The 26,068-nt window shown below is 43.7% G+C and overlaps 1 protein-coding gene across 1 annotated transcript in view; it reads left to right on the forward strand.

The window, feature by feature from the left end:
• NDUFA10 (NADH:ubiquinone oxidoreductase subunit A10) overlaps positions 1 to 26,068 on the forward strand; it is a 94,375-nt gene that overhangs the window by 51,080 nt on the left and 17,227 nt on the right. The window contains exon 4 of the mRNA XM_069983113.1: positions 24,550 to 24,636. Within this exon, the coding sequence (XP_069839214.1) occupies positions 24,550 to 24,636 (87 nt within the window). The remainder of the gene's footprint in view (positions 1 to 24,549; positions 24,637 to 26,068) is intronic.

Here is a 26,068-nt window from a genome sequence, read left to right on the forward strand (position 1 = left end):
CCCCCCAATGCTATAAGAAGATCATGTGACTTGAGATATTGTAGTACAATGGACAATATACTTTTGTTACAATGATAAAAAAGTAAGAGGCATTTTGGTTCTTTCTTTTTAATACCATCTGGGGGGTTAGAAGGCTATGACTATTACCATGACATTTTACAACCTACCGGAGACCATTTTGGAGGCCCCTCACTCCCCTTTAAAGAAGTATCCCTTAGTAATTATTTACCCAAGAGATAACTTAAACTGCCCCAGAAAGAGAGAGAGCACAAAAGCGAAGAGCCTTCCTCTGATGAGATAATTCTATCCCCATGAGGAAGGACACGAACCCACAGGATAGTAGGGCCGAGTCAACTCACCATTATGTCGCCAGGTACCCTTAATCACCTGAAATACTCGATGTACAACAAAAACTTATGCACATACATATAAGGGATATTTCACTCCGAGGCAGAAATACATATATTATGAACCTCTAAACCCCATTGTTACTCCCCCTTAATTCAGACTCCATAATCTAGTTATGAACCTTAACAATAATAGTATACCCCTAGACTCAGGGGCATTACTTGAAGCCCAGATCCATATATAATGAACCAACAGCTCTCCGTATCACCCCTATTCTATTTTAACCTAAAAAAAATTTAAATAGAATTACAACTTACTTGTTGTTTAAACATCTTAGGTAATTAAGCAACCTAGGTCCTAGGCTCCTCTCATGGCACTGAGCTCGACCCCACACCTCCATCCAGGCCACTACCACCCCGTCCCCTTTCCCCCCAAGTTGGACCAGATCTCTCCTACATCCCTTATCTAAATCATTATGCTCTTTCAGGGGTCTCCGATCCAGCCTCCAGTTCACAAACACCAAATCCTTAAGTCACTGGATTTTACCTCATTTTCTATAAAAAAAAATTAAATAACTAAATAAAAAATCAAAACAAAACTATATTCATAATAATATCTAATAATAAATCTAATAATCTAAATAATAATCTAATCTCCCTCTCTCAACCCCCAACTCCCCCCCCCAACACCCCCCTTATTTATCGCTTATATCAATACCCTCATTGTTCATCCAAACCGCCCCCATTGCCTTAAATTCCTGAACTCTTTCTTTTGTTTGCTTTTATTTGTTCAGCAATTATAACTTCTCCAATCCCCCACTACCAAGGACTGTGGCGTCTTCCACTTCCGTAGGATGCACATCCTTGCCGCGAAAAGAGCTTTATGTAATTCCTTTTTTTTTTTTTTTTTTTTTTTGGTGCAGCATTCTATTCTTGATATATCAGATAGCAAATATAGTCCGGGATCTTCAACCATCTTAACCTCTAATTTCTCTTCTATCACCCTTCTAATATTACTCCAATACCGATGCAATTTTGGGCACCTCCACAACAAGTGTAACAAATCTCCACCATCCCCATTACAACGATTACATGCGTCAGTTTGCCGCAATTTCATTTGATATAATTTTTTGGGTGTATAATGAACTCTGTAAATAATAAATAACTGTGAGATCTTGTGACTAAGTATTTCACTACACCATCTAACTACGGAGAGTACATTATCCCAATTTAAATCTTTCTGATCTAAATCCCTTTCCCAGTTTTCTTTAAATCCCATATGCCTTGTGACTCTGCTTTTTTCATCATAATTTTTTTTTGTATTTTATATATTTTTCCAGTGATTGCCTTTGTAGCTTTAGTGACACACTCTACAAAAACCTTATGTTTATGTACCAAAAAAATAGTTTTAATGCATTTTATTGCATGTGCAACTTGTAAGTATCTATATAGAACCAATGGTATATCCCCATGATCAGCAAAAAGTGTATCTAGTGATTTCAACTCAACCTGAACATCAAATAATTGCATTACTTTAGTCACCCCCCACCTCCCCCAAAAATGTGTAGTCACGTGTTTTATACAATTGTGTGATTTGTGGATTCCTCCATAGCGGAGTAAACTCAGTACTGTGCATTAGATAAAGCTTTTATTGGCTTCCAATATGGGGATAGGGAGGAAAAAGTATCTATGTTCGCGGACGATATAATGCTCTTTGTGTCCAACATCCAGTCATCTTTAGCTGGAGTCATGCATTTGATTGATGAGTTAGGCAATTTCTCAGGGTTTTTGGTGAACTGGCAAAAGTCATAGGTCATGTTCTTGTCAGAAGAGGATAGGGGTACATGTGGTCGTCTAAATGTAGTCCTACCGGGCGAACCGTTTAAATATCTTTGGTATTAATATAACGACTGACCTGAATCAATTTTTGGACATAAATCTGTCCCCAGTTATAGATAGATTATATAAGAATATCAGAGTTTGGAATAGACTACCTATTGGTATGGCCGCAAGAGTAAGCTTAGTTAAGATTCTATACGTTATAGCGAATAGCCCTTCATGGATAGATAAAGAACACTTAAAAAAAATAACAAGGATGTGTAATACCTTGATATGGGGTGGTAAGGCAGTTAGGATTGGATATGCAACCGTGTCACAAGACAGGGAAAAGGAGGAATTAAAACTACCTGAGTCTGATAAGTACTACTTAGCTGCACAAATGGCTTATATAGTTCGGTGGACTAAGTTTGACTGTACAGGTAAATGGCATAGAATTGGTAACAATTCCCTTCCGGACTTGCCCACTATTTTGGAGACTGGGATTAGATTTGGTAGAAGAACTGAGCCAATATGGTATATGATGAGTAAAGTCTGGTTTGGTACTAAAAAATTTCTTAATCTAATTCATATAATATTACTTTACCGTAAGTGGAGAGAATTAGCAAATGTGCCATGTTTCTCTTCCTCCCTAATGTCAGTATTCCTCCCTAATGTCAGTGTTATCATATCAGGTGTCCATAGAAGATATATGTCATTACAGACGTATAGCTACATGGGCCAGGAACATATTATCACACCTGTGCAGGTCTAGACCAAGAGTCTAGCCTGACAGTTATCAGTAATTAATAATTATATTAATTACCTGTCCTGCGACTTCCTTCTTGCTTCTCATAGGAATGTCTGTCTCCTTGCGGATCCTTTTTTTCTTATCGTTCTTCTAGAGTAAAATAAAATTACAGGTGTGATAATATATTCCTGGAATGGAGACCCTGATATACAGATAACACCTATAAATACATTTTTCAGACTCTAATGGAAAAAGTAATAATCAATTCACATGGGTTGCAGTATGCATAATACTGTATGGCCCAGCACAGAGCCCTGCTTATACTACACAGGGGTTGTACTGTGCGTAATACTCTATGGGCCAGCACAGAGGCCTGCTTATACTACACAGGGCCTACACTGTGCCTAATACTCTATGGGCCAGCACAGAGGCCTGCTTATACTACACAGGGTTTGCACTGTGCGTAATACTCTATGGGCCAGCACAGAGCCCTGCTTATACTACACAGGGGTTGTACTGTGCGTAATACTCTATGGGCCAGCACAGAGGCCTGCTTATACTACACAGGGCCTACACTGTGCCTAATACTCTATGGGCCAGCACAGAGGCCTGCTTATACTACACAGGGTTTGCACTGTGCGTAATACTCTATGGGCCAGCACAGAGGCCTGCTTATACTACACAGGGGTTGTACTGTGCGTAATACTCTATGGGCCAGCACAGAGGCCTGCTTATACTACACAGGGTTTGCACTGTGCGTCATACACTATAGGACAGCACAGAGGCCTGCTTATACTACACAGGGTTTGCACTGTGTGTAATACGCTATGGGACATCACAGAGGCCTGCTTAAACTTCTCTTTGAAAGATAACCATATTAGAGTGTGTGTAATGTTTTTTTTACTGTAAGTGGAGAGAATTAGCACCTGTGCCATGTTTCTCTTCCTCCCTAATGTCAGTGTTATCATATCAGGTGTCCATAGAAGATATATGTCATTACAGACATATATCTACATGGGCCAGGAACATATTATCATACCTGTGCAGGTCTAGACCAAGAGTCTAGCCTGACAGTTATCAGCAATTAATAATTATATTAATTACCTGTCCTGCGACTTCCTTCTTGCTTCTGATGGGAATGTCTGTCTCCTTGCGGATTCTCTTCTCTTATCGTCCTCCTAGAGTAAAATAAAATGACAGGTGCGATAATATGTTCCTGAAATGGAGACCCTGATATATAGATAACACTATAAAGACATGTTTCAGACACTGAGGGAATACTTAAAGGAGACCTCTAGCCAAAATATAATTTTTGATACGTTATTACACAGGCAAAGTTAGACAAAATCCTAATATGCACTAATTATGAGACCTGCACATATAGTGCTATTTCCCTCAATGTAGTTTATCAGATAGGCTTTATTTTCTCAAAAAAATAAACAAAAATGATTTCTTGAATCCTGTGTACTGTATCTACCTAATGTATTCAGCCGGGGGCGCTGTATACTGTAGAAATTTCATGTAAGAGGGAGCAGTGGATGGCGGCATATCAAAGGCATTTATGGCTGGAGAGGTGCTGGAGGGACATGGTGGACATTTGTTGATGCTGCTGGGCACGGGGTGGGGGGGGGGGGTTAATGCAGGCACAGAGCATTATTTATTTTCTATCACTTGATTTCATGTTCATAATAGAGGAAATGGGCTGTATTTCTCTAACTGGGATAAAGATGCTGGGATACAGGCGCTTTAACATAGGAAGAAAACTATCAGAATAAACCTAATCTATCCATGCAGTATATCAGTCATGTTTTGGCCCACCAGGCAATACAGTTTTAATTACATTTGGCCCGCCATGGCTACTATATAAGAGACAATGGGGGAGGGCTGGCTACTATGTGAGACTATGGGGGAGCTCTCGCTACTGTGTGAGACTATGGGGGAGGGCTGGCTACTGTGTGAGACTATGGGGGAGGGCTGGCTACTATATAATAAACTATGGGGGAGGGCTGGCTACTATATAAGAGACTGTTTGGGGAGGGCTGGCTACTATATGAGACTATGGGGAGGGCTGGCTACTATATAAGAGACTATGGAGGAGGGCTGGCTACTATATAAGAGACTGTTTGGGGAGGGCTGGCTACTATATGAGACTATAGGTGAGAACTGGCTATAAAACAGGGCTGTGGAGTCAGTAAGCCGCAGCTCCGACTCCTGAATTTTATCAGGACCGACTCCATCTCCTTAATAAATGGCCAGTCATATACCAGGGGAGTTTTTTTTTTATCACACTGGCTCAGCAGCTTTTCCCTAATGTCCTACATCAGGAGTCCTCAACTGGCGGACCGGCTGTCCGGACCCCTGCTCAGACCTCCTAAACGCCCCGGATCCGGTCCGTCCCGGGGCGGTTAGGAGGTCCCGCTCCCCACCGCACTGCCTCCCGCCCCATAGTCGTACTGTCCTTAGATGTCAGTACGCCTGTGGGGCTGGGGGCAGTGTCGGTCCGGCCCCCGGCTGATACGCGCTCTGGGGATGTCCCGGGGATTCCCCAGCAGAGCGCGCACCACAGACCTCAGTGTACGCTGTCGGCCAGCCGCAGCGGGGAACGAGGTGCTAGGTGAGTTGTTTTTGTTATTTTTTCTCTCTGGGGGGCATCTACAAGGGGAGAGCGCACAGGTGGACTATATACTACAGGAAGGACCTCACAGGGGGCTATATACTACTGAGGGGGAGCGCACAGGGGGCTATTTACTACAGGGGGGACCTCACAGGGGGCTATATACTACTGAGGGGGCTATATACTACTGGGGGGAGCGCACAGGGGGTTATATACTACAGGGGGGACCTCACAGGGGGCTATATACTACTGAGGCAGCTATATACTACTGGGGGGAGCGCACAGGGGGTTATATACTACAGGGGGGACCTCACAGGGGCTATATACTACAGGGGGAAAGCACAAGGGGGGCTATATACTACTGGGGGGGACCTCACAGGGGGCTATATACTACTGGGGGGAGAGCACAGGGGCGCTATATACTACTGGGGGGAGCTCACAGGGGGCTATATACTACAGGGGGACAGCGCACGGGGGGGGGGGGGCTATATACTACAGGGGGACAGCGCACGGGGGGCTATATACTACAGGGGAGCTCACAGGGGGCTATATACTACTTGGGGGGAGCTCACTGGGGGGCTATTTACTACTTGGGGGGAGCTCACGGGGCTATATACTACAGGGGGGAGCTCACAGGGGGCTATATACTACAGGGGGAGAGCACAGGGGGGCTATATACTACTGGGGGGAGCCCACAGGGGGCTATATACTACTGGGGGACAGCGCACAGGGGGCTATATACTACAGGGGGAGAGCGCACAGGGGGGCTATATACTACTGGGGGGAGCTCACAGGGGGCTATATTCTACAGGGGGAGAGCGCACGGGGAGGCTATATAATACTGGGGGGAGCTCACAGGGGGCTATATACTACAGGGGGAGAGCGCACAGGGGGGGGCTATATACTACTGGGGGAGCAACAGGGGGCTATATACTACTAAAGGAAGAGCGCACAGGGGGGGCTATACACTACTGGGGGAGCAACAGGGGGGCTATATACTACCAGGGCAGTCACCCCCTTTGTACCTAATATCAAAGGCCTGGTGAGAGAGAAAAAAATGCCAGTTTTTCCGCTAATAAGCAGCAATTCTGTATATAAATAGTTGAACGTTTGTGACAAAGTAACAAAACACGTTTCCTACTGATGTTCAGCTCGGACCTTCACCTGACAATAGACCCCGGTAAGTGGACCTTCACTAAAAGTTGTTGAGTACCACTGTCCTACATGATCCTGGGGCGACTTATGAAACATACAAAGGAAGCTTCTCCTGTGCGTGCAGTGGATGCAGCCAGTCTCCCGCCTCGTTGTCCTGAACTACTCACAACTAGACTAGATGGAGCAGGTGGTCTTTTCCTGCTGACAATCTTTTATGTTTCTAACTAAATATTCACCATACGCACAGAAACACTGGTAACAATGCTAGATGCCTGTAATATAGAGGTCAGCCATAGTGATATACAGGGGGTCACACATAGTGATATAGAGGTCACACATAGTGATATAGAAGGTCACTGTGGGGGCACGCAATAGCACGCACACACGGCCTACTGCAGCCATAGCATACACCCACACAGCCTGCTTCAGCCATAGCACACACACAGCCTGCTGCAGCCATAGCACACACCACACACACACACACACACACACACACACACAGCCTGCTGCAGCCATAGTGCGCACATACACACAGGCTGTTGCAGCCATAGCCTGCACACACACACACACTCACACACACACACACACACACACACAGCTGCAGCCATAGAACACTGAAGAAAAATACACAATCTTTTCCCAAAGAGAAAACACCACACTGAGGACAGAGGTTACTGCTACACTACTTATGTCTTCTCCTCCTTCTCTATATTACACAGGATATCTCCATATTACACTGCTGCTCATATTCAGTCCACCATTCAGGAAGAGAACAGCACAGATCTCCCCCCACACAATTGACTCTTCCAGCTCAGAAACAATCTGCCAAATAGTGACCGAGAACTTTTCCATGACCCCCCTTATGTAATAGGGCCAGTGTCCTATTACTGATATATTTCCCGACCACCCTTATGTAATAGGGCTTATATTATATTATGTTGCTCATAACATATATTCATGAGCAAAACTATGGGGGATGGCTGGCTACTATATAAGAGACTATTGGGGATTGCTGGCTACTATGTAAGAGACAATTGGGAAGGGCTGGCTACTATATAAGACTATGGAGGATGACTGGCTACTATATAAGAGACTATGGAGGAGGGCTGGCTACTATATAAGAGACTATGGAGGAGGGCTGGCTACTATATAAGAGACTATGGGGAGGGCTGGCTACTATATAAGAGACTATGGGGAGGACTGGCTACTATATGAGACTATTGGGCAGGGCTGGCTACTATATTAGACTATGGGGGAGAGTTGGCTTTTATATGGGACTACAGGGGAGGGCTGGCTACTATATGGGACTACAGGGGAGAGCTGGCTACTATATGAGACTATTGGGGAGGACTGGCTACTATATGAGACTATTGGGGAGGCCTGGCTACTATTTGGGCACTATTGGGATGGCTGGCTAATATCTGGGGCAATTTTGGGGGATTGGCTATTATATGGTTTGGGGTTTAATCATGTCATAGTAATGTATCATGTCATTTATCATAGTGTAAGGGGCTGGGAGACGCACACCACTGACAGTGCCAGGAACGCTGCATTCGCGCTTCAATAATTATCATGGTTGGCCCGCGACTTTGTCCAATTTAAAATTTTGGCCCACTGTGTATTTGAGTTTGACCCCTGCAGTATATGTTTTGCAGACTATGAAGCCCAGCAAAGTACTGTATATAGTTACAGCTATAAATTGTACACAGTTAGTATGAAAAATACACATGCCCAGTTACATGTCGGAAAACTGTCTAGTTAACCCTTTAGATGTGTTACATTCACATGAAAATTTTGACACATTTTACAATAGTCATTCTTAGTCTACAATCCCAAATGTGGGGTGTTAGGTTGGGCCTCTCTGCACTTGTTATGTCAGATCAGGATAAATAAACAGTATGCTTATATCTATGGCACAAAGATTATCCAGAACCTGAAAGGCTAGAACTTAGATCTGTTCTGACTTACAATTAGGATTTTGTTACCTCCCCTGTGCGGCCATCTCCTCCTGCACGTCTCCTGCTGGCTGTGTGTGTGCTGCTCCCTCTGGTGGATAAGGCAGGAACTGTACTTGTGGCTGACACGCATAGCTCTAAGTGCTAAACAGTGATGATGTCATAGCTATAGATGGTGAAGATAAGGTTGCTAAGGAAACGTTATTGGCTGCACATCAAATGTAGTTTATTGTACAGCATCTTATAAGAATAAACAGTGTTTTGTAAAGGCCTGATGCATAACAATCCATAATAACTTGAGATGAGCGAACCTGGAGCATGCTCGAGTCCATCCGAACCTGAACTTCCGGCATGTGATTAGCGGCGGCTGCTGAAGTTGGATAAAGCCCTAAGGCTATGTGGAAAACATGGATATAGTCATTGGCTGTATCCATGTTTTCCAGACAACCTTAGAGCTTTATCCAAGTTCAGCAGCCCCAGCTAATCAAATGCCGATCGTTCGGGTTCGGATCGACTCAAACCCAAACCTGGTTCGCTCATCTCTAATAATAACACAAGGTATCCATACACAAGTATATATCCTGATTATGGTGGTAAGGAGTAAGAGCCTGATCCCTAACTACAACTGTCTGCATAACAATTACAATATATCTGGGCCTCTAGCAATAATGCAGCATGAGATCATATTTTACCATCTGCAGAGAACCATGTGGATTGGTAGACAACAAAATACCGCAACAATATGCCGTCCATATGCGCTTGTGTTTGTGTATTGTAGTCCTATAATAAAAAGTAGTAATGTAATGGGAATTCAAAATCGCATTGGGTAATTATGACAAACGGTAGTATCCTGCTTTTTTATGAATATCAATTATTAAAGGGGTATTCTGGTCAGGTAAAATACACGTGGAATCATCCCCTCTCCTGGAGACTAAGGCCTTATTTCCACGTTCTGTTTTTCACGGACATGGAAGGCCTGTAGTGGATTCCCCCCCCCCCCCCCCCCCACCCTGCACAGCAGCATCTCCAATATGATGCTAAGAGTGGGAAAACTATGAATGTGCACAACGCTGTAATGACACAGCCGCACGGCTGCTTCATTACATCTCTGACATATTCATACAGTTTTCTTGCTCCCAGCATCATATTTGAGATGCTGCCAAGCAGGGTGGGGTGATCCCACTACAGGCCTTCCACGTCCATGGAACTTGGGAATAAGTCCCAACAGTTTTGTTTAATACTTGCAGAGACAGCTGGCCAGGGACCTTGTTTTCATGAGCCGTCTCAGAAGGGTTAAAGGAGTTATCCAGTGTTAGAAAAACATGGCCACTTTCTTCCATAGACAACCAGACTCTTGTCTCCAGTTCAGGCATGGTTTGCAGTTAAGCTCCATTCACTTTCACGGAACTGAGTTGCAAACCTTGCACCCAAACTGGACATAAGACCCAGGCTGTCACTGGACGAAAGCGGCAAACAGTACACACACAGTTTTCTGTGTTTACAGCACAAAGCAGCAGGCTTAGATCTGGGGGAAGGAGACTGAAAAGATATAGTACATCTTGTGTAGGAATCACTGGCTGACTGTAGATGATCTCTAAGGCGGTTTGTTTAAAAGAAGGGTTCTCCAGCAGAAGAAATGTTTCTAGCAAATTAATTTGCCCCGAGGGGGGTTGACTGTGTGTGTGTGTGTGTGTGTGTATAATTATTTATTTTTTTTATTTGTTTTTTAAATAGCAAATTTAATTTTCAGGAAATTCAGGGTAATTAAGCTCCGCGTCACTTACATGCTGCAGCACAGGAAGCGTTAAGTAGCACATTTTTCTCCTTGGCTCTTGCTCTGATGACTTCCGGGTCCCATTCCTCATATTTTCGCACTTGATGGCAGCGACAATTGAGAATAGGGGTTCATCAGTGCACTGATAACCTCTGTTCTCAATGATATGCTGCAGCTCAGAGAAGGTCGAGGAGGAGGACTCATCATGAGTGATATTGTCAGCTGAGCTGGTGTAGTAAGCTTGTCTTATGGTGCATTTACACGGAACGATTATCGTTCAAATTTTTGCTATAACGATCACATTTGAGTGATAATCGGCTCGTGTAAACACAACAAACGATCACGTGACGTGTGAGAAATCGTTCATTGTGATCTTTCAACATGTTCTCAAATCGTTGTTGGTCGTTCGCTAAACATTTTCAGATCGCTTTGTGTAAACAGACTTTCACCGATGCACCCTATGTGTGAGATGGGCTTAAGCGATCTTAAAACAATCGCAATAACAATTTTTTACTTCATCTAAACATTGATCATTATAAAAACCAAATTTTTGCTTCAAAATCGTTGAACGATCGATTGGGCGAATTATCGCTCCGTTTAAACGGACCATTACTCAAGATCCTATTACATCATATGGTTATCGGCCGTATTTAGCCAATTGCCGCCCATTCCAGACGATAATCATTTGGTGTAATAGGACATGTTAAATGACTGTGATCGTTGAGCATGTTTGAAAAATCATGATCATGTCAGCGACAGACTCATTTCTCATTGCTCCGTGTACACAGTAAATATGGCGCTATTTATCCTATACGTAATCCGCCCCTGCAAGAGAGTGTAATAGTAGCATGACTAAATCATGTTTTGCTTTAATAAAACTTAATTTAAAACAAGTGTCATATAAAGGTTGATGCCCCCCCCCCCCCAAATGCTATAAGAAGATCATGTGACTTGAGATATTGTAGTACAATGGACAATATACTTTTGTTACAATGATAGAAAAGTAAGAGGCATTTTGGTTTTTTCTTTTTAATACCATCTGGGGGGTTAGAAGGCTATGACTATTACCATGACATTTTACAACCTACCGGAGACCATTTTGGAGGCCCCTCACTCCCCTTTAAAGAAGTATCCCTTACTAATTATTTACCCAAGAGATAACTTAAACAGCCCCAGAAAGAGAGAGAGCACAAAAGCGAAGAGCCTTCCTCTAATGAGATAATCCTATCCCCATGAGTTAGGCCGGAGGATGGAAGGACACGAACCCACAGGATAGTAGGGCCGAGTCAACTCACCATTATGTCGCCAGGTACCCTTAATCACCTGAAATACTCGATGTACAACAAAAACTTATGCACATACGTATAAGGGATATTTCACTCCGAGGCAGAAATACATATATTATGAACCTCTAAACCCCATTGTTACTCCCCCTTAATTCAGACTCCATAATCTAGTTATGAACCTTAACAATAATAGTATACCCCTAGACTCAGGGGCATTACTTCAAGCCCAGATCCATATATAATGAACCAACAGCTCTCCGTATCACCCCTATTCTATTTTAACCCAAAAAAATTTAAATAATATTACAACTTACTTGTTGTTTAAACATCTTAGGTAATTAAGCGACCTAGGTCCTAGGCTCCTCTCATGGCACTGAGCTCGACCCCACACCTCCATCCAGGCCACTACCACCCCGTCCCCTTTCCCCCCTAGTGGGACCAGATCTCTCCTACATCCCTGATCTAAATCATTATGCTCTTTCAGGGGTCTCCGATCCAGCCTCCAGTTCACAACACCAAATCCTTAAGTCACTGGATTTTACCTCATTTTCTATAAAAAATAAATAAATAACTAAATAAAAAAACAAAACTATATTCATAATAATATCTAATAATAAATCTAATAATAAATGTAAATAATAATCTAATCTCCCTCTCTCTCCCCCCAACTCCCCCCCCCCTATTTATCGCTTATATCAATACCCTCATTGTTCATCCAAACCGCCCCCATTGCCTTAAATTCGTGAACTATCTTTCTTTTGTTTGCTTTTATTTGTTCAGCAATTATAACTTCTCCAATCCCCCACTACCAAGGACTGTGGCGTCTTCCACTTCCATAGGATGCACATCCTTGCCGCGAAAAGAGCTTTATGTAATACCTTTTTTTTTTTTTTTTTTTTTTTTTTTTTTGGTGGAGCATTCTATTCTTGATATATCAGATAGCAAATATAGTCCGGGATCTTCAACCATCTTAACCTCTAATTTCTCTTCTATCACCCTTCTAATATTACTCCAATACCAATGCAATTTCGGGCACGTCCACAACAGGTGTAACAAATCCCCACCATGAATCGTGCATCCCTAATATCTACAAGGGCTGGGAACATATTATCACACCTGTGCAGGTCTAGACCAATAGTCTAGCCTGACAGTTCTCAGTAATTAATAATTATATTAATTACCTGTCCTGCGACTTCCTTCTTGCTTCTGATGGAAATGTCTGTCTCCTTCCTTATTTTTGTTTTTTTTCCGTCCTCCTAGAGTTAAAAAATAAAAGTGACAGGTGTGATAATATGTTCCTGGAATTTAGATCCTGATATATAGATAACACTAAAAAATATTTTTCAGAGGCTAAAGGAAAAATGAATAATCAATTCACATGGGTTGCAGTATGCGTAATACTGTTTGGCCCAGCACAGAGCCCTGCTTATACTACACAGGGGTTGCACTGTGCGTAATACTGTATGGCCCAGCACAGAGGCCTGCTTATACTACACAGGGCCTACACTGTGCATAATACTCTATGGGCCAGCACAGAGCCCTGCTTATACTACACAGGGGTTGCACTGTGCGTAATACTCTATGGGCCAGCACAACGGCCTGCTTATACTGTGCGTAATACTGTATGGCCCAGCACAGAGCCCTGCTTATACTACACAGGGGTTGCACTGTGCGTAATACTCTATGGGCCAGCACAACGGCCTGCTTATACTACACAGGGCCTACACTGTGCCTAATACTCTATGGGCCAGCACAGAGGCCTGCTTATACTACACAGGGTTTGGACTGTGCGTCATACACTATAGGACAGCACAGAGGCCTGCTTATACTACACAGGGTTTGCACTGTGTGTCATACGCTATGGGACATCACATAGGCCTTCTTATACTTCTCTTTGAAAGGTGACCATATTAGAGTGTGTGTAATGTTTTTTTACCGTAAGTGGAGAGAATTAGCAAATGTGCCATGTTTCTCTTCATCCCTAATGTCAGTGTGCCTCCCTAATGTCAGTGTTATCATATCAGGTGTCCATAGAAGATATATGTCATTACAGACATATATCTACATGGGCCAGGAACATATTATCACACCTGTGCAGGTCTAGACCAATAGTCTAGCCTGACAGTTCTCAGTAATTAATAATATATTAATTACCTGTCCTGCGACTTCCTTCTTGCTTCTGATGGGAATGTCTGTCTCCTTGCATATTCTTTTTTTCTTTTGCTCCTAGAGTAATAAAAGTGACAGGTGTGATAATATGTTCCTGGAATGGAGACCCTGATATATAGATAACACTATAAAGACATGTTCCAGACACTGAGGAAATACTTAAAGAAGACCTCTGTCCAAAATATAATTTTTGATATGTTTTTATATCGTGGTCAATACTTGAAATCAAAGTTTTTTAGGAGTGATACCTTTATTGGCCAACAAAAAATTGTTAGAGCTGTGAGCTTTCGGGATTCACAAGATCCCTTTGTCAGACAAGTTCACAAATGAATGACTTACAGAAACAGCACAACATTTTAGGGATGTTACAAGCCAGAAGGGAGAGACATCTGTGAATATGGGGGGTATATACATAACATAAGTAAGCCAGGGCAATAAAAAGGACTTTGTAAATTAAAGGTTATTTGGAAGTCCAAGATTGATGAACAGATCCACAGAGCCAAAAGAATTCCAAGACAAAGCCTCCTGGAATATAAGCAGAAGGAGGAGAACAGCCGGGTGCCATTAGTGGTCACCTATAACCCTCACATGAAGATCCTAAAAAAGATAGCTGCTGAACTACAACCAATATTCCAGAGGGACAACAGACTGAAAGAGATTTTCCCAGAATTACCTCTTCTTTCATTCAAACAATCCCCGAATTTAAGAAGCTGGTTTGTCTATTTTATGTATATACCCCCCCCCCCCCCCCCCCCCCTATATTCACAGATGTCTCTCCCTTCTTGCTTGTAACATCCCTAAAATGTTGTGCTGTTTCTGTTAGTCATTCATTTGTGAACTTGTCTGAGAAAGGGATCTTGTGAATCCCGAAAGCTCACAGCTCTAACAATTTTTTGTTGGCCAATAAAGGTATCACTCCTAAAATACTTTGTATAGTATGGTACCGTGTTAGCCAGAAAAATTCATATCGTGGTAAATACTTGAAATAATTTTTTTATGATATGTCTTTACATAGGCAAAGTTAGACAAAATCCTAATATACACCAAGTATGGGAAATGCACATATAGTGATATTTACCTCAATGTAGTTGATCAGATAGGCTTCATTTAAAAAAAAAAAAAAACATCACGTCTGGAATCCTGTGTACTGTATATACCTAATGTGTCCAGCAGGGGGCGCTGTATAGTGTAGAAATTACATGTAAAAGTAAGAGGGAGCATGGGATGGCGGCATATCAAAGGTATTTATGGTGCTGGAGGGACATGGGGGACATTTGATGATGCTGCTGGACAGAGGGGGTTAATGCAGGCACAGAGTCTCTTGTCAGGAGAGCTCAGTCATTTATGGGAGTCGGATCTAGAGGAGCCCGGGCAGCGAGGGAGTCACCCGGCAGGAGCCCCTGTACGCCGGTAACTGCAGGAGGTGGATCGGGACCGGCAGCCCTGCAAGCTTGTGCGATTGTATAATAGAGGAGGCGGAAGGTCCAGGAGCTGCTGCAGGAGGCACTGCTAGCATGGTACTAGCTGGTCTAGCTGGGAGCACATGGAGTGGGCTTTTAGATTAGTTTACACAAGGTGCTGGCTGGCGGCCATTGCCTCTGCTGGGGTGGTGCCGCTCTGGCCCTGGAGGCTTGGTTCTGCGACATAGGGGTCGCTGGACTGCTCCCCTCTGTGGGCACAGGCTTTGCGGCTTGTGCATTATCAAAATATATATTTTCTTTATCACTTGATTTCATATTCATAATAGAGGAAATGGGCTGTATTTCTCTAACTGGGATACAGATGCTGGGATACAGGCGCTATTACATAGTTTTCTTACTATCAGAATAAACCTTATCTATCGATGCAGTATATCAGTCATGTCAAACTCTAGCCCACGGTGCCATTATTTTTGACCCACCAGGCAATTTAGTTTTAATTACATTTGGCCTGCCATAGCTACTATATGAGACTATGGGGAGGGCTGGCTACTATATATGAGACTATGGGGAGGGCTGGCTACTTTATGGGACTATTTGGCAGGGCTGGCTACTATATAAGAGACTATGGAGGAGGGCTGGCTACTATATAAGAGACTATGGGGAGGGCTGGCTACTATATAAGAGACTATGGGGAGGGCTGGCTACTATATAAGAGACTATGGGGAGAGCTGGCTACTATATAAGAGACTATGGGGAGAGCTGGCTACTATATGAGACCATTAGGGAGGGCTGGCTACTATTTGGGCACTATTGGGATGGCTGGCTAATATCTGGAGCAATTTTGGGGGATTGGCTATTATATGGGTTGGGGTTTAATCATGTCATAGTAATGTATCATGTGATTTATCATAGTGTAAGGGGCTGGGAGACGCACACCACTGACAGTGCCAGGAACGCTGCATTCGCGCTTCAATAATTATCATGGTTGTCCCGCGACTTTGTCCAATTGTTTAATTTTGGCCCACTGTGTATTTGAGTTTGACCCCTGCAGTATATGTTTTGCAGACTATGAAACCCAGCAAAGTACTGTATATAGTTACAGCTATAAATTGTACACAGGTAGTATGAAAAATACACATGCCCAGTTACATGTCGGAAAACTGTCTAGTTAACCCTTTAGATGTGTTACATTCACATGAATATTTTGACACATTTTACAATAGTCATTCTTAGTCTACAATCCCAAATGTGGGGTGTTAGGTTGGGCCGCTCTGCACTTGTTATGTCAGATCAGGATAAATAAACAGTATGCTTATATCTATGGCACAAAGATTATCCAGAACCTGAAAGGCTAGAACTTAGATCTGTTCTGACTTACAATTAGGATTTTGTTACCTCCCCTGTGCGGCCATCTCCTCCTGCACGTCTCCTGCTGGCTGTGTGTGTGCTGCTCCCTCTGGTGGATAAGGCAGGAACTGTACTTGTGGCTGACACGCATAGCTCTAAGTGCTAAACAGTGATGATGTCATAGCTATAGATGGTGAAGATAAGGTTGCTATGGAAATGTTATTGGCTGCACATCAAATGTAGTTTATTGTACAAAGCATCTTATAAGAATAAACAGTGTTTGGTAAAGGCCTGATGCATAACAATCCATAATAACACAAGGTATCCTTACACAAGTCTATATCCTGCTTATAGTGGTAAGGAGAAAGAGCCTGATCCCTAACTACAACTGTCTGCATATCAAATACAATATATCTGGGCCTCTAGCAATAATGCAGCATGAGATCATATTTCACCCTCTGCAGAGAACCATGTGGATTGGTAGACAACAAAATACCACAACAAAGTGCCGCCCATATGCGCTTGTGTTGTATTGTAGTCCTATAATGTAATGTATTGGAAGTTCAAAATCACATTGGGTAAATATTACCAACGGTAGTATCCTGCTTTTTTTTTTTACGAATATAAATTATTAAAGGGGTATTCCGGTCAGGTAAAATACACGTGGAATCATCCCCTTTCCTGGAGACTAAGGCCTTATTTCCACATCCTGTTTTTCCTGGACATGGAAGGCCTGTAGTGGAATCACCCCCCCCCCCCCCCCCCTGCACAGCAGCATCTCCAATATGATGCTAAGAGTGGGGAAACTATGAATGTAAACAGCGCTGTAATGACACAGCTGCACGGCTGCTTCATTACATCTCTGACATATGGTGCGTTTACACAGACAGATTTATCTGACAGATTTCTGAAGCCAAAACCAGGAACAGACTCTAACCAGAGATCAGGTCATAAAGGAAAGACTGATTTCTCCTCTTTTCAGATCCATTCCTGGCTTTGGCTTCAAGAATCTGTCAGATAAATCTGTGTAAACGCACCAATAGTCATACAGTTTTCTTTTCCCAGCATCATAATTTAGATGCTGCCAAGCAGGGTGGGGTGATCCCACTACAGGCCTTCCATGTCCATGGAACTTGGGAATAAGTCCCAACAGTTTATTCATTGTGATCTTTCAAAAACCAAACCGTTGCTTCAAAATCGTTGAACGATTGATTGGGCGAATTATCGCTTTGTGTAAACGGCCCATTACTCAAGAACCTGTCCTGCGACTTCCTTCTTCCTTCTGATAGGAATGTCTGTCTCCTTGCGGATTCTTTTTTTTCTTATCGTCCTCCTAGAGTAAAATAAAATGACAGGTGCGATAATATGTTCCTTGAATGGACTCCGTGATATATACATAACACTATAATGACATGTTCCTGACACTGAGGGAATACTTAAAGGAGACCTCTGTCCAAAATATAATTTTTGATACGTTATTACATAGGCAAAGTTAGACAAAATCCTAATATGCACTAATTATGGGACCTGCACATATAGTGCTATTTACCTCAATGTAGTTTATCAGATAGGCTTCATTTTCTCTCAAAAAAAAAAAAAATTACATCTTGAATCCTGTGTACTGTATCTACCTAATGTTTTTAGCCGGGGGCGCTGTATACTGTAGAAATTTCATATAAGAGGGAGCAGGGGATGGCGGCATATCAAAGGCATTTATGGCTGGAGAGGTGCTGGAGGGACATGGTGGACATTTGGAGATGCTGCTGGACACGGGGGGTTAATGCAGGCACAGAGTCTCCTGTCAGGAGAGCTCAGTCGTTTAGGGGAGTCGGATCTAGAAGAGCCCCGGCAGCGAGGGAGTCACCCGGCAGGATCCCCTGTACGCTGGTAACTGCAGGAGGTGGATCGGGACCGCCAGCCCTGCAAGCTTGTGCGATTGTATAATAGAGGAGGCGGAAGGTCCAGGAGCTGCTGCAGGAGGCACTGCTAGCATGGTACTAGCTGGTCTAGCTGGGAGCACATGGAGTGGGCTTTTAGATTTGTTCACACAAGGTGCTGGCTGGCGGCCATTGCCTCTGTTGGCCGTGCCTGTGGGGTGGTGCGGCTCTGGCCCTGGGAGCTTGGTTCTGCGGCACAGGGGTCGCTGGACTGCTCCCCTCTGTGGGCACAGGCTTTGCGGCTTGTGCATTATCAAAATATATATTTTTTTCTTTATCACTTGATTTCATGTTCATAGTAGAGGAAATGGGCTGTATTTCTCTAACTGGGATACAGATGCTGGGATACAGGCGCTTTTACATAGTAAGAAAACTATCAGAATAAACCTAATCTATCCATGCAGTCCATGTCAAACTCTAGCCCACGGTGCCATTATTTTTGGCCCAACAGGCAATTCAGTTTTAATTACATTTGGCCTGCCATAGCTACTATATAATAGACTATGGGGAGGGCTGGCTACTATATAATAGACTATGGGGAGAGCTGGCTACTATATAAGAGACTGTTTGAGAGGACTGGCTACTATATAAGAGACTATGGGGAGGGCTGGCTACTATATAAGAGACTATGAGGGAGGGCTGGCTACTATATATGAGACAATTTGAGAGGACTGGCTACTATATAAGAGACTATGGGGGAGGGCTGGATACTATATAAGACTATGGGGGTGGGCTAGATACTATATGAGACTATGGGGGAGGGCTGGCTACTATATGAGACTATGGGGAGAGCTGGCTACCATATAACAGACTATTTGAGAGGACTGGCTACTATATAAGAGACTATGTGGAGGACTGGCTACTATATAAGAGACTATGGGGAGTGCTGGCTACTATGTAAGAGACAATAGGAAAGACTGGCTACTATATGAGACTATGGGGGTGGGCTCGGTACTATATAAGAGACTATGGGGGAGGGCTGGCTACTATATAAGACTATTGGGGACGACTGGCTACTATATGAGACTATGGGGGAGGGCTGGCTACTATATAAGAGACTATGGGGAGGGCTGGCTACTATAAAAGAGACTATGGGGAGGGCTGGCTACTATAAAAGAGACTATGGGGAGGGCTGGCTACTATATAAGAGAGACTATGGGGAGGGCTGGCTACTATATGAGACTATGGGGAGGGCTGGCTACTATATTAGACTATTGGGGAGGGCTGGCTACTATATGGGACTATTCTGGAGGGCTGGCTACTATATGAGACTATGGGGAGGGCTGGCTACTATATGGGACTATTGGGGAGGGCTGGCTACTATATGAGACTATTGGGGAGGGCTGGCTACTATATGAGACTATGGGGAGGGCTGGCTACTATATGAGACTATTGGGGAGGGCTGGCTACTATATGAGACTATGGGAAGGGCTGGCTACTATATGGGACTATTGGGGAGGGCTGGCTACTTTTTGAGACTGTGGGGAGGGCTGGTTACTATATGGGAGTATTGGGGAGGTCTGGCTACTATATCAGGGCTCCAGATGGCGACCAAAATGGTCGCCAATGCGACTGACATCTTGCAAATGGCGCCCAGATTTATTAATCTGGGCGCCATTTGCGACTGGCCCCGGCGGCGGCGCACTGTCTCTTTAAGGACAGTGACCGCCTTCCGCACGCTGCACCGAAGCGTGTCTCCGCACACTGGGGACACGCTTCTCCAGTGACGTCATCTAGCACGTCCGTCATTCATTGGACGGACGGCCGCAGAGGCGCCACACTCATCCAGCGCCTCTCTCCCGCCTCTCCTCACCCGGCGGATCCTCAAGTTCACCCCAGCGGCACCATACTTAGATTGTTGGTGACTGGGTGAGTATAACCGGAGGGGCGGCAGGGGTGGCGGCCGGCCAGTAATGTGTGTGGGGGGGACCGCGGCCTGGGTAGTGTGTCTATTGTGATGGCGGCCATGTGCAGTAGTCAGTGCGTGGGGGTGGGGGGGGGGGGATGTATAGACTGCACAGTACCACTTCCCTCAGTGTCTGTATGTATACACTGCACAGTACCACTTCCCTCAGTGTCTGCATGTATAGACTGCACAGTACCACTTCCCTCAGTGTCTGCATGTATAGACTGCACAGTACCACTTCCCTCAGTGTCTGCATGTATAGACTGCACAGTACCACTTCCCTCAGTGTCTGCATGTATAGACTGCACAGTACCACTTCCCTCAGTGTCTGTATGTATACACTGCACAGTACCACTTCCCTCAGTGTCTGTATGTATACACTGCACAGTACCACTTCCCTCAGTGTCTGTATGTATACACTGCACAGTACCACTTCCCTCAGTGTCTGTATGTGTAATAGACTGCACAGTACCACTTCCCTCAGTGTCTGTATGTGTAATAGACTGCACAGTGCCACTTCCCTCAGTGTCTGTATATATATACACTGCACAGTGCCACTTCCCTCAGTGTCTGTATATATATACACTGCACAGTACCACTTCCCTCAGTGTCTGTATGTATATAGACTGCACAGTACCACTTCCCTCAGTGTCTGTATGTATATAGACTGCACAGTACCACTTCCCTCAGTGTCTGTATATATATAGACTGCACAGTACCACTTCCTTCTGTCTGTATATATAGACTGCACAGTACCACTTCCCTCAGTGTGTGTGTATGTATACACTGCACAGTACCACTTCCCATATACATTGCCACAGGGGCTATATGTCATCGGCTGCCGGGGGCTATATATAGTAGATCATTGCCGGTAAGATGGCAGCTGGCTGAGGGAACACACCGGCAGCAGGGGGGTATATGGTTGTCAAGTTGCAAGTTTCCATGTTGAACGTTTTCAAACTAAGAAAAGAGAGAATCTAAAGGAGGAGGATGCTGCCGTGGCCTCTGCACACAGTAAGTCCCATGTAACATAACATTAATTTTACATGGTTTAAAATGTTGGCGACCAAATATTCTATTTGGCGCCTAAATTTTTCAGGTTAGGAGCCAATGGCTCCTAGGTACATTTTTTAGTCTGGAGCCCTGATATGGGACTATGGGGAGGGCTGGCTACTATATGGGACTATGGGGAGGGCTGGCTACTATATGGGACTATTGGGGAGGGCTGGCTATTAAATGGGAGTATTGGGGAGGGCTGGCTACTATATGAGACCGTGGGGGAGGGCTGGCTACTATATGAGACTATAAGACTATAAGAGACTATGGGGGAGGGCTGGCTACTATATTAAACTATGGGGAGGGCTGGCTACTATATGAGACTATGGGGAGGGCTGGCTACTATATGAGACTATGTTGAGGGCTGGCTACTATATGGGACTACAGGGGAGGGCTGGCTACTATATGAGACTATGGGGAGGGCTGGCTACTATATGAGAGTATTGGGGAGGCCTGGCTACTATATGAGACTATTGGGGAGGCCTGGCTACTATTTGGGCACTATTGGGATGGCTGGCTAATATCTGGGGCAATTTTGGGGGATTGGCTATTATATGGTTTGGGGTTTAATCATGTCATAGTAATGTATCATGTCATTTATCATAGTGTAAGGGGCTGGGGGACGCACACCACTGACAGTGCCAGGAACGCTGCATTCGCACTTCAATAATTATCATGGTTGGCCCGCAGCTTTGTCCAATTGTTTAGTTTTGGCCCACTGTGTATTTAAGTTTGACCCCTGCAGTATATGTTTTGCAGACTATGAAACCCAGCAAAGTACTGTATATAGTTACAGCTATAAATTGTACACAGGAAGTATGAAAAATACACATGCCCAGTTGCATGTCGAAAAACTGTCTAGTTAACTCTTTAGATGTTTTACATTCACATGAATATTTTGACACATTTTACAATAGTCATTCTTAGTCTACAATCCCAAATGTGGGGTGTTAGGTTGGGCCGCTCTGCACTTGTTATGTCAGATGAGGATAAATAAACAGTATGCTTATATCTATGGCACAAAGATTATCCAGAACCTGAAAGACTAGAACTTAGATCTGTTCTGACTTACAATTAGGATTTTGTTACCTCCCCTGTGCGGCCATCTCCTCCTGCACGTCTCCTGCTGGCTGTGTGTGTGCTGCTCCCTCTGGTGGATAAGGCAGGAACTGTACTTGTGGCTGACACGCATAGCTCTAAGTGCTAAACAGTGATGATGTCATAGCTATAGATGGTGAAGATAAGGTTGCTATGGAAACGTTATTGGCTGCACATCAAATGTAGTTTATTGTAGAAAGCATCTTATAAGAATAAACAGTGTTTGGTAAAGGCCTGATGCATAACAATCCATAATAACACAAGGTATCCATACACAAGTCTATATCCTGCTTATAGTGGTAAGGAGAAAGAGCCTGATCCCTAACTACAACTGTCTGCATATCAAATACAATATATCTGGGCCTCTAGCAATAATGCAGCATGAGATCATATTTTACCCTCTGCAGAGAACCATGTGGATTGGTAGACAACAAAATACCGCAACAATATGCCGCCCATATGCGCTTGCGTTGTATTGTAGTCCTATAATACAAAGTAGTAATGTAATGGGAATTCAAAATCGCATTGGGTAATTATTACCAACGGTAGTATCCTGCTTTTATATGAATCTTAATTATTAAAGGGGTATTCTGGTCAGGTAAAATACACGTGGAATCATCCTCTCACCTGGAGACCTCATTCCAACATTCCGTGTTTGACGACACGGAAGGCCTGTAGAGGAATCCCACCCCCACTCTGCACGGCCGCATCTCCAATATAATGCTGGGAGTGGGGAAACGATATGAGTATGGACAGCGCTGTAATAACACAGCCACACGCCTCTGGGTGACTTACACTGTTACTGTTGACTTCCGGGTTACGTCCCCCAAATCTTCCTACTTGTTGCCAGTAAAAATTAAGGTAGGGGTTCATGGGTGCACGGATAACCTCTGACCTCTGTTCTGTAAACGAGGAGCAGGACTCATCATAAGTGACACACTCAGCTTAGCTTGTGTAGATAAGCTTGTCTTAAGGCCCTATTACACTTAATGATTTTCAGCCGTACGTGACTGAGTACGGGCCATTCCAGACAATAATCTTTTGTAATGAGACATTAAAAGACCACAATCATGCATGATGATCGTTCGGGCGGCCTCTTGTGTTATAGGAAGGCCTGCGGCTTGGCATGCCTTTACTTGTAGTAGAACCGAAGCATGAGAACATAGCATGTTGGGATTAGTAGTTAAGGGGCTGGGGATGCATAGACTTTTACTAATGCTATTATATCAAGATGAATGCATATATGGAGTGGCAAGTACACTGTGCTAGAGTATAACAGTGCCACCTATAGTGCCACAATAATGCCAGCCAGTATTCCCATAACATATAGGGAGATTTTACTACAGGAGGGTTAGTGTGAGGCTATGTTCACACTACGTAAGTTACGTAATAATCATGGCCATTGTTGCAGATTTGCAACAATGGCTGTGATAAGTACGCAACTTACGCAGTGCTGCCGTCTATAGACTCCTAGCCTGAATGCCTAGGGGCGCTGCAAAAAAATGATGTCAGTTTTCTGTGGCTGCTATTCATTAGATATGTCTGCCCGCACGCTCCATTGTGTGCAGCGGCGAATTGAGATGCGGGCACACACTGATGCGCCCGCATCCCAGTTCAGCAGCAGTAAAGATTATCCAGCCGGTACTGCAGTACCGGACAGCATATTCTTCTCTGACACCGGCCGTTCCATGACCCGACCGGGTCACGGAGCGGCCGGTGTCTTATGCCATGCGAACATGGCCTGAAACAGCACAGTTGCTGCCTCAAAAAACAATTAAATTCAGTTTATTTAGGAGAAAAAAATGTAGTTTTTAATCGACAGTCGTCTATAATGTAAAAAAAAAAAAAAAAAAAAAAGATTATATTTATTGGGCATATCGCCCAGCCCTAACTGGAGCATGCTCATTTTCTTCTTCAGGTCAGGGGGTGATTTTGGAGCGCTCACCCTTCAGTGATTACGTTTTCCTTGAAGCCATGTTCAAAAGCAATTACATCCGCAAAGAATGTAAGTAGATTCCAGCTAAGTATGATTTTGTTTTTCTCTGTGCTCCATAAGCTTCTAATAGATCCTGTTTTCTTAAATTGGGCATAGGTCAGTGATTTGGGGGGTGAAGTGCACAGTCTTGCACTTTTCCCTACTCATTCTAAGCATCAGTGGGGATATGAATGTTCAATCTCTGGCCCATCAAAACTTCTTTCATATCTTCTGTCAAATGACAGGGACGCTTCTATTTGCCCATGCACTTGGCAAAACATTGTGCCTGGCCCCAGTACAATGGCATGCCAGGTCCCTTTGGGTCTATGTTATATATGAGTTCTGTAGGAGATTTAAAAAAAAAAAAAAAAAGAGAAGATCTCTGTTTTTCTTCTTTGAGGTATAGCATAGGCCCATAGAGATTGTAGATCTGTAAAATGGCCACTGTCATCAGGCCTTAAAGGGGTTGTTCGCCCCAGATATTTTTTGTTTCAAATCAACTGGTGATGACTGAGATTTGTAATTTGCTTTTATTAAAAAATCTCAAATCTTCCAGTGCTTATCAGCTGCTGTATGTCCTGTGGGAAGTGGAGTATTCTTTTCAGTCTGACATAGTGCTCTCTGTTGTCACCTCTGTCCGTGACAGGAACTGTCCAGAGCAGTAGCAAATCCCTATAGAAAACCTCTCTTGCTCTCTATATTGAAGAGAATACCACTTCCTGCAGGACATACAGCAGCTGATAAGTACTGGAAGACTTTAGAATTCTTTTTAATAGAAGTAAATTATAAATCTCTGGCACTTTCTGACACTAGTTGATTTCAAAGAAAAAATAATTTGGTGAACAACCCTTTGAACATGCTCCTCCGTGTCAGCCATCTTATGGACAAACTACAGAGCAGGACAGCTCAGCCTGTAAAAGGAGAATCTGATTTTAGCTCTGAAGTACACTGGGAGCTGCTGTCAGTAAGTAATGTGAAAACACTAACTTATACTAGTCACAAAACAATTTTACTATAAAGTGGCCAACCACAGATTAGCTAATTTAGGCTGCGTTCACACTACGTTTATTTCAGTCAGTATATGTATATTTCAGTCAGTATATTTCAGTCAGTATTGCAACCAAAACAAGGAGTGGATTAAAAACACAGAAAGGATCTGTTCACATAATGTTGTAATTGAGTGGATGGCGGCCATTTAATGGCAAATATTTGCTGCTATTTTAGAACAACGGCTGTTGTATTGAAATAATGGCCGTTATTTACTGTTATATGGCGGCCATCCACTCAATTTCACCATTGTGTGAACAGATCCTTTCTGTGTTTTTAATCCACTCCTGGTTTTGGTTGCAATACTGACTGAAATATACGTAGTGTGAACCCAGCCTTAAAGTACAAACAAAGCAAATCTTTGTTAACCTGGCAATCTTCTTATCAGCCTGCTTCTTTTGAAGTCCATGCAGTT

This window comes from Dendropsophus ebraccatus, chromosome 9 (genome assembly GCF_027789765.1).
Source record: "Dendropsophus ebraccatus isolate aDenEbr1 chromosome 9, aDenEbr1.pat, whole genome shotgun sequence".
NCBI classification, from domain to species: domain Eukaryota; kingdom Metazoa; phylum Chordata; class Amphibia; order Anura; family Hylidae; genus Dendropsophus; species Dendropsophus ebraccatus.